Here is a 10520-nt window from a genome sequence, read left to right as displayed (position 1 = left end):
TTTTTAACGTTGTGATTATAATCTCCTTACTTCTACCACCCTCTGGACAGTCTGATAGCAGTCCATGGAGTCAGATTTTCACTTCGAGCTCTGTTGTTGAGGTATCTGGCTGCATGCTGGTCTCTGGCTGAGCAGACGTCTTTCCTCCAGTCAAACGTGGAAGATTACAGCCATTGCTTTCAATCCCTAGCTACTGACTCCGTCCCAGACAACTGGCTGACGCTCAGCCAGACTGTGCATGGTTGCAACCTCCGAGCTTCTGACCAGACCATCATGCAGCCTCCCAAGTTTCCTGCCATCTTGGCTTGTTGGCTGTTTTGAAGCCATCATTCGTGTCTGAGTAATCTCTGGACTCAACTATTCCAAAGCACGTCTGGCTTGCTACGCAGCCCCTACCCTCTGTAAACTCAGTCATGCCAAACTCTGCAGCCTCTGCACTCTTTCTTTCTTTTCTTTTTTTCCTTTCTTTTTTTCTTCCTTTTCTTTTCGTTTTTCTTTCTGTCCTTCTTTCTTTCTGTCCTTCTTTCTTTCTGTCCTTCTTTCTTTCTGTCTGTTTTCCCTTGCTTGCTGATTGACACTGACACTGCTCTGGGTTAAGAAATGTCTCATTTAGTTCTTTTTTAAAAATTTTTACAAAAAAAAATCTTTTTTTCACAATCTCATTCTTCCCTATCTTTGTAAACACCTCGAGCCACATGACACTCCCAGGTCCATGATCTTTTTAATTCCTATCCCTTTAGCCTCTCCGCCATTTTGATTTTAATCACTTCAACCATTGGCTGTGGTACCTTTCTTAACTACGTGGCCCTAAGTTCCATTCCTCAAACCTTCCGCTTCCATCTTATTGCTCCCACTTTTAAAGATGCTCCTTTTTTAAACCTACTTCTTGGATGACTTGAAGCTCAGTCAGAGCTCATGACCCTTTACAAATAGTGTCAAACATCACACGACACCAGGTCCGACAGGTCTATTTAAAATCATAAGCCTTTGGAGTGCTGCCTCTTTGTCAGCTGAATGATTTATTGTCCCTTGCCCTGTACAATGAACAACACAATAAATACAATGAAAAGTTTCAACTGTCACCACAACCTGGCACCATTTTGAACAGTGTAATAATTAAAAGATATAGCTGAAAGAAAGTCCATCTATGTTCCTCTGCCCTAAGCCAGCTTGCCAACAACCACTGGCTTGATTGTCATACATTGCTCATAATATTCCTGTGGTCACCTCTATCTCTGATATCATGTGCTATATAAGTATAAATTATTGACTCTGTTCACAACCCTGGCTGATAGTCCACTACACTGTCAAACTTGACTGAGGGATCTAGAACATGGGGATACTATTTCTGGATAAGGGGCCAAACATTTAGGACTGAGGTTTTGAGTATTGACCATTGTTTGTCAACCATCACCACACAAGCAGATTTAACTCGTCACTTCTTTTCAGTATATTGTATGGGACAATGCTGAAACAGAATAACTGTTACACCCTCAACAGGCTCTTTCTCAAACAATGGACACTTCTGTCACATCCTTCATTAAACATTCCAAAGTGTTTGACGCAGACCCTGAAAGGGCACCTGAGGAAGCCATTGTGATTCCTGGGACAGCAGGACTATCCTAATGAAGAGATTGAATTGGTTAGGATTCTCTTCACTGGAGTTTAGAAAAAGGAAGAGGATTGAACTTGCAGCTTTATTTCTTTATTTTCAACTTATTGTACTAAACCACTGCAATGTTTAACTTTTTTCTTTCTACCTTCTTAAGATTCTGTTCCCAGGTACTTTGTACCTAAGATGGTGCCTTGTCTGTTGAGATTATACACTTTTTTTACTGCACTTGTACTTGAGTACGCGTGACCATAAAATCTCATAGAAACCTAAAATTCTAACCGGATTAGACAGGGTAAACACAGGCAGGATGTTTCTGATGACCAGGGAGTCCAGAACCAGAGGACGTCACGGGTAGGTCTGAGATGACGAGACATGTTTTCACCAGGAGAGTGGGGAGCCTGTGGAATTCTCTGCCACAGAAAGCGGTTGAGGCCAAAACATTGAATGTTTTCAAGAAGGAGCTGGATAAAGTTCTTGGGCATAAAGGGATCAAAAGTAACGGGGGAGAAAGCAGGAACAGGGGACTGAGTTGGATGATTAGCCATGATCCTATTGAAAGGTGGAGCAGGCTCGAAGGGCTGAATGGCCTTCTCCTGTTTTCTATGTTTGTATCAGAACATCAGGCCTGTTCTGCCATTCAGTAGAGCCATGGATGATCTGCATCATCACTTCATTTTAACTGCCTTTGTTTCCTTTCTCAAGATTTTCTTTTGGTCAGGCAAGTGTGTTATCAATTTCCACACTGTTTTCAATTTGTCACCCACCCACATCGCCCTGTTGGGGCTGGGAGATCTGGATTGTGCTAGTGTTAGGGAGAGGCTAATGAACAGTAAGGTCAAAGATCCAGTTCTGGACACCTTGTTATAGGAAGGATATTATTAAGCTGGAGAGGGTTCAGGAGAGATGTACCAGGATGTTACCGGCTATGGAGGGTTTGAGGTACAAAGAAAGGCTGGGACATTCCTCACTGGAGTGTAGAAGGCTGAGGGCTCACCTTCTGCAGGTTTATAAAATCATGAGGGGTAAAGACAACGTGAATGGAAGGTGTCTTTTCCCTAGGGCAGGGGATTTCAAGACTGGGGGCCATATTTTTAAAGTGATGGGAGAGATTTTTTTAAAAAAAGACACGAGGGGCAATCCTTTTAATGGTTTGTGTGGAATGAACTTCCGGAGGAAGTGGTGGATACGGGTACAGTTAAAACGTTTTTAAAGACATTTGGATTAGTATGTGAATAAGAAAAGGTTTGGAGGGATATGGGCTAGGAAGGGGCAGGTGGAACTAACTGGTTTGGGATTATGTTCAGCATGGACTGGTTGGACCGAAGGGTCTGTTTCCATGCTGTATGACTGTGTAGATAAACACGAACCATTGTGGTGCTGTGGTAGTGTCCCTGTGCCTGAGCCAGGCAGCACGGGTTCAATTCCCACCCGCTCCAAGGGGTGCATCTTAACATCTCTGAACAGCTAGATTAGTTAGCATCTATAAACGCAAGCATTCTAATAAATTGTCTCAATGACTGTCACTGTTTCCTGTTTGTGTTACAGGCACCAAGTCACAAGTACAGTGGCCACAGCAGTCATGTGACCAATGTTGCCTTTCTCCATGACAACACCCATCTAATCTCCACTGGCGGGAAGGACATGGGTGTCATTCAGTGGAGTGTCGCCTAGGTTACTGCACTTTATCCAATGATGCAATCCAGCCACGTGGGTTGGGAGGTGCTAGGGCACTGCACAGCAAGATTCCATTCTTCAGTGCCTCATCAATCACCAATTCCCTATGTTTTATGGTTTTGCTGAATTTCGGTTTTTATAGTGGGAAGCAGGTGGGCATTCTATTGTCTTCCCGTTCCCCTTGGCACCTGCACTATGTTGTTTCTTTCTTTAGCCTCTCTGGACCTGGTCCAATTCAACTGGAGGACAATCCTAAAGCTCCATGCGAACAATTTGCAATTGGCTGCGCAGTCTGTCTCCTCCACCTCTGCTGTAACTACCCCACCCCTTGCTGTGCTAAAGTCATTGCATGCAGTATAAACAATTTAAAGAATATTGATTAAAGAATCCATTTTGGAGATCTGCTCCCCTAAGTTAGCACGGAAGTCCCATGAACTGTTTTCTCATCTGGACCCCCACAAGGGTTAGGGAGTGTGTAGGAGAGGGCACTAGATGTCTGCTGCTCTGAGGCAATCCTCATCGTCTGATGCACAAACACTGCCCTGTTTTGTGTTGTTTTTTTTTCCGGGGTGGGGGCTGATAGTTTACAGGGTTCTGCACCACCTAGGTCTTCCAAACTGGGATTTTGCGAGAGGCATTTCCATCTCTGACCCACCACCCTCGCAAGGTTGCCTTCCTGCTGCATTTGAACTAACAGTGTGATGCAGTGAAAACTCTGAAGTATCAGACATGGTTTCAAACTTGACCAATGCTGTGTGACAGCCACGTAGACCCTTTTCAGCACTGAAGCTTACAGCTACAAGACCTGCAGCCCCTGGGCTGTCTTCACAGGGGAGATCCCCACGCTAAAACCATTAAAAGGCAACAGAATGGGCAAAAATTTTTTTTTTAAGCATACTTTCAATTTTTTGTAATCTGCTTAAGTGTCAAAGCTGACAATTTTTTTTCCGATTATCATCTAGTTTGGGATTTCCACACTTGTCCCACCAAGTCTGTATTACCATGGGTATCCACCTGACTCATGGGAACTTTCTTGTGAGACTAGTGCATTTTTCCAAATGTTTAATTTGTTTGTTCCTTTCCCAGTTTGGTTAGGAATCCACAGTCTGTGATCTCATTTCCACACGCTGGACTTGTAACAGGGAAAGCCTCTCTAACAGGCTGTTTCCCTTATTGTGTCTAAGCACAGTGAATATCCTGTGTGCACTAAGTTTCTGTTCACTCCATTTAAATGTAAGTGTTATCAATCTGCTGACATGGCAACGTCACAGCGCCGTAGCCTCAAATCTTAGATCCTATCTGGTTGACAACAGCAATGCCCTTTGGTTATTCATGAATACTCTTAGTGTACCTGTTGCAGCTGAGCCATGCTTAAATTCCATGGTTTAAACCCCTCCTGGATGCTCGTCAAATGCGCGCTCCCACGCTATTAATGACCGGCTTTATATACAAAACTCTGATGTTGCCCCCACATTCCGAGAATGGATTAAAAAATATGTATATAACTATTTAACTGATTTAAGAATCACAGTGAAGAAACGCAAATGGAAAATGAATGTGTTTCTCTACTGCAGAGAATTTAAACCGTTTAAGATGTTTCAATGGTGTAGAGGTTGCAACAAACTGTACAAAGTTCAAACAAACATTTTCAGCCAATTTCAATTTTTCCCGCAACTCTCCTAAGCTTGGGCGGGAGGCCTTGTCGATGGCCAAAGTGGGCAAAACTTTCATAAGAACCGATTGTGCTCCCAAACACTTGTGGGTGCCCCGCAAGTCTCAGTAACCTTTCATTTTAAAATCAAACTTCCTATTTCTCAGAAAGAGTAGGTGACGAGGGGAAACTTCCCCTTTTTCTTTCTTTGCAGATGTATAACTTCATTTTACTTTCTTTGAATAAATCTTTCCAGAAAGGGCACTGTTTGGCCTATCTAGTCTGTGGTGGGGCTGCGTCCAAAGTGACTCCTACTTGACAACACCCATCTCTCATTGACCAATGTAGACCAATCAGTAATCCAGAATGCTGTGAGGACACGGGTCCCAATCTCACCAGAGCTAGCTGGTGAAACTAAAATGAAGAAACTCCAGAATTGAAATATATTCAATGGTGCCATAATTGTGCCACATTACAGTAAAGCCCATCTGATTCACTAAGGGCATCTAGGGACAGGCAATAAATGGTGTCCCAGCCAGTGACTCCCATTAGTGAATTTTTAAAATAAAAAGTAATGCCCTTTAGTTGGTTGGGCTGACATGTGGTTCCAGAACTACAGCCACGTGATTGACGCTTAACTGAGCAAGCAGCTCAGTTTAAGGGATTTGGGGAAAAGTAACAAACACTGGCCTGTGCCAGTGATAGCCCGATCTCCTGCAAGACTCACGACTCAATGCAGAAACTGTAATGGATGCTGTGAATCAGGGCCAAAATAAAAATTGCTGGAAATGCTCAGCAGATCTGGCAATATCTGTAGAAAAAGAACAGTAATCGCTGGGAAAAGCTCAGCAGGTCTGACAGTATCTGTGGAGAGATATCAGAGTTGACGTTTTGGGTCCAGTGACCCTTCCTCAGAACTGTTCTGAGGACCCAAAACATTAACCCTTGATATCTCTCCACAGATGCTGCCAGACCTGCTGAGTTTCTCCAGCACGTTCTGTTTCTTGTTTATTCAAAGTTTGTTTTTGTTTTTGATAGATCGGGAGTTGAGAGGTAATGGAGAGAGCAGAGCCAGGCAGAATGCAGAGTTCTGGCTGCAATCTGATCAGCCACACTCTAGTCAAAAGACTAGAAGGGGCTGATTGGCCTAAATTTGTCCTGTAATTTATAGTTCAGCCACAAACAGTCTTTGCTTCAGTCGCTATGGTAGACATTCCAAATTCCCACTGCAACAAAGGTGCCAATGTAAGATTCATCCTGCTTTTATACATGTGTCTCCATCCTGGGCTTGCTTGTCTTTATTATTGTCAACCAGTGTCTCTCTGCTCCTTTCCCTGCCCTCAACCAAAAATCACCAATTTGTGGAAGAATTTTGATTGGCTGAAGATACCCATAAAAGCTTGTCATTTCATTTGGGAGGGGGTATGAATTTAAAAAAAAAAAATCCTACTGATCGTTAACGTGTGATGTAAAGGCATTATTACTGGGTTTTTAAAAGAAGTTGCCAGTTTTATTTTTGTCGCAGGAAATCCATTTGCTTCTGTCAAAGTGAAGCTGAATGTGTCTGCAATGCACATCAGTTCCTTCATTAGTGCCTGAATGATGTGTTGGTGCTTTTGCTTAGTGATGTGTTTAGTAACCAAGTGGGAGCCTATAGCACATCACCGGCCATCCGTTTTGCTTTCTTTAACTTCTCGTCCACCTCCCTCATGGTTGGGAGGCGGGGGAGCGGTGGGGAATTATTGCCTCAAGTGTTTAAGTGTCGGGTGGTTGCCCCCTAACTGAAGATGGCCATGTCGAAGGGGAGCCTAATGCCAAGCTTCTACACAACACTTAATCAGACCTGGATCTACCAAGGGCATGGCACCGCAGCAGCAGTCAAGCTACTTAACAAGCAATTTCAACAGCTGGAGATTCAAGCAAAGAGGTGAATTTTTAATAAACACAGACACATCTTGCGATGTGGAGAGTTAAATTGAAAGTTCCTTGAGTGCTGGACTACACCTTTTACCCCTAAAGGGGGAGAAAAACAACCCTCTATGCAGTTTTATTTATTTGAAGATCTTTTCTGTGTTTCACTGCCAACGACGTACAAACTGCTGTGCAACCCTCCAGCTGGTTCCTCGTCCACTAATGGTGCTTCAAACCTGTTTATCACCTCTTTTGCTGCTAGACCTGGCGAGACGATCTCCGGGAGCGAAGGCAAATTCGTCACGACAGTAATGGAGAGGAGTAAAGAGCTCACATAGCTGAGCACATAGTGGGAACCGGGTGGGTGCAAGGCTGGAAGAGCGAACTGAAGAGAGGTTTGCTGGCTCATAGAGACTGAAATGAATGTTGCTGATTTTGATTTGAGGCAGAGTTCTTGTGTGTTCACTCAAGTCCAAACTGGTCTAAAACAAAGGAAGGTTAACAGCACCCAAGGATGGGTGTCAAAATAGACAAATTCCAGTCTCTTTTTGTTTCCAAAGGGAATAGAGTATAAAATTAGGGAGGTCTTGCTAAAACTATACAAGGCACTAGCCAGAGCACAGCTTTGGGCTCCTTATCTGAGGACTGCCTCCAATGCCAGTATGATTCCTGAGAAGTTTCACTCAGCTGATCCTGGGTATGGGGGAGGGACTGTCTTACGAGGAGAGGTTGAGTAGGTTGGACCTGTACTCATTGGAAAATAGAAAAATGAGAGGAAACCTTATTTAAAAACCACAAGATTCTTTGGAACTTGACAGGGCAGATGTGGATGTGGATCTCCTTGTGGGAGAGTCTAGGACCAGAGGGGCATCATCTCAGATTAAGGGGTCACCCATTTAAGACCGAGATGAGGAGAAATTTCTTCTCCCAGAGGGAAGTGAATCTGGAACTCTACCGCAGAGAATTGTGAGTATATTTCAGCCTGTGAGAGATTTTTTTTTAATCAGTAAAGGAATCGAGGATTATTGGGAAAAGGCAGGAAGATGGAGTTGAGGATTATCAGATCAGCCATGGTCTCATTGAATGGTGGGACAGACTCCATGGGCTGAATGGTCTCCTTCTGCTCCTACATCTTATGATATTTGATGCAACAGATTAATTCACCCTGGAAGAGATAAAAGAAAAATAATCAACCCAGTTCCATTAACAAAAGCCTTCAATGTAATAGATTCATTCTTGGGTTCTGAATTTTATAGCCAGCACTATCTACTGGAGAGAAATATCTGTGCTGCCTGCGAGAATCTTGACCTACTTTTGTCAATTCAAGCCCACTGCTCAGAAGGATGCCCCGAATTTGACACTAAATTAGCAATCCTAAATTGGAGCCGCTACCTGTAGGAAATGGGGACCCTGTCATATTGGGGAGCAGGGGGCATTCTATGAAGGCGAGGTTTGAGGTGTGAAATTGGGATAGAATAGGAGGGGAATTTCACTCTGCATCTAGCTCAGCCAATGTTAGCTTGCTCAGTGTGAACAATGGAAATCCAATTGTACTCCATGCCAATATTTGATGTCTCTTGCATTTAGCAGACACTTCTAATGAACAAAGTTGTGCTCCCCCAGTAATGGGCTCACTTGTTTCATTGGTCTGGCTAAAGCAAGATTGGACCATGTGCTGTACTACAGATCCCTTGGAGAGTCCAACTGTGAATACATATACCTTTACAACAGGCATGTTACAGCCTGGAGCTATTGATAGTGATATAAGCAGTTCCGACACACTCTGCCCATCATAGGGCTGTCCAGAATTTCTCGCACATCAGTGTGTTGGAAGGTTTTCTAAGTAATGTTTAACCTGGTTGGCCACATTATAAATGCATTTCCCTTGGCCCTTCCATACCTGGAGTGGGACTTGAACCTCTAGCTCGGAGACAGGGACACTACCCGCTGCACCATCCCTGGATAAGCAGGTATGGATCAATCCTGTACGACCTGGTTCAAGTGTTGCAGTGCCATGGGTAGCATTGCAATCCCTGGACTGGGATTCAAGGTTTCCTTCCCAGAGGACTGAAGGAATATGTTTGACTTGGTCTGAAGGCTCTGATCAGCCTGAAAATCTTTCCACTAAACCCCCCACTACTCCCCAAAGGGAAAGAAGAGGCATGTGTCTGTAAAGGTCTATCGAATCACAAGTTATTTGGCCTCCCATTTCTGAGAAGTAAGAGGCCTTCTTGTGGTACAGTCCCTACCCCTGGATGGGGAGGCCTGGGTTCAAGTCCAAAGGTGTATAATGACACCTCTGAACAGGTTGATTGGAAAAATAGGTTAAATTTAAAAGAAAGAAGCATGAGGCCTGTTACATTCTTTGCTGCTTTCAAAGCCATTGCCTCTTCCTTTTCTCTGTCATTCCTCCTTCCAAAAATTGCCCGGCTCTGGGGTTTCCAACACCCCAGGATAGACCCTGAAGTGCAAGAGAACAATGATAGGGACGTTGAAATTGTTACTCTTTCAATCACTTAGTTTCCAATATAAGAAATAATAGTGATGATTTATTTTTCGTTTTTAATAAAAGGTTGTATTTGACTGGTTAACAAAAACCCCTTCCTGATTGTGGAAAGGCAGTACACAGTAAGTATATTGTGAAACTGATGGCAGGAGTGTGGGAGCAGGGAGGTGAAGACGTGTGATCGAGATTAAATGCAGGGACAGGGAAAATGATACGTTTTTTGTAGGCAGACCAAGGAAAGGCGCATGTCACTGAAGGATATGATAATAAAGGAGGCTGCAGGAACAGAGACTGGGAGGGTATGTGCATAAGTAGCTGAGAGTGGCCAGGAGATGGAGAAAGCAGTTAATAAAGCCATGGGGTTTATAAATAGGGGCATAGCGTCCTAAGGCTAGAATGTTGGGAAAAGCCTCAAGACACCTGTTCATCCTCCAAGCTGTGTATTGCTAATTCAGTACACTCACACTTTAGGATGATAGTGAGGCTTGTGACAAAGTTACTGAAAGGAATGGGTGGCATGGTGACACAGTGGTTAGCACTGCTGCATCACAGCACCAGGGACCTGGGTTCAATCCCAGCCTCAGGTGTTTGTTTGTGTGGAGTTTGCATGTTCTCCCCTTGTCTGCATGGGTTTCCTCCCAAAGTCCAAAGATGTGTAGGTTAGGGTGGATTAGCTGTGCTAAATTGCCCCATAGTGTCCAGGGATATGCAGGCCAAGTGGGTTAGCAAGGGTAAATATGGAGTGGGTCTGGGTGGGATGCCTTTTGGAGGTTCAATGGGCTGAATGGCCTCTTTCCACACTGTTGGGATTCTATGAATTTCAAGAAGGCCTCCCATGCTGTGTGACTTCAGTTATGTAGATAGACTGGAAGTATTGGACCTGTTCATTTTGGAGAAGGTTGAGAGGAGATTAGATTGAGGTGCTCAAAATCACGAGGTCTGTGGACAGGGTAGAAGGGCATGTGGGGAATAGCCATTCCCATTGGTGGACAGGCCAAGGACCAGCGGGCATAGACAGAAAGCATTTGGATGTAGAGCCAAAGGTGTGGTGAGGAGCAAGCATTGTATGGCGTGAGTGGTTAGGATGTAGAAAGTCCGATCCAAGAGTGTGGCTGGAGGCAGATTCAGTCAATGCTTTCATGAGGGAATTTGACAGCAGCATG

At 44.1% G+C, this 10520-nt stretch overlaps 1 protein-coding gene across 1 annotated transcript in view; it reads left to right on the top strand.

The window, feature by feature from the left end:
- Window positions 1-6915, top strand: part of eml2 (EMAP like 2) — a 62610-nt gene extending 55695 nt beyond the window's left edge. Inside the window, exon 19 of the mRNA XM_020536191.2 lies at window positions 3161-6915. Coding sequence (XP_020391780.1) covers window positions 3161-3286 — 126 coding nt within the window. The 3' untranslated portion in view covers window positions 3287-6915. The remainder of the gene's footprint in view (window positions 1-3160) is intronic.
- The last annotated feature ends 3605 nt before the right edge of the window (window positions 6916-10520 follow it).

The sequence above is a fragment of the Rhincodon typus genome, chromosome 39 (assembly GCF_021869965.1).
Source record: "Rhincodon typus isolate 14 chromosome 39, sRhiTyp1.1, whole genome shotgun sequence".
In the NCBI taxonomy this organism is placed as follows: Eukaryota; Metazoa; Chordata; class Chondrichthyes; order Orectolobiformes; family Rhincodontidae; genus Rhincodon; species Rhincodon typus.
This window is presented reverse-complemented; position numbering and strand designations above follow the sequence as displayed.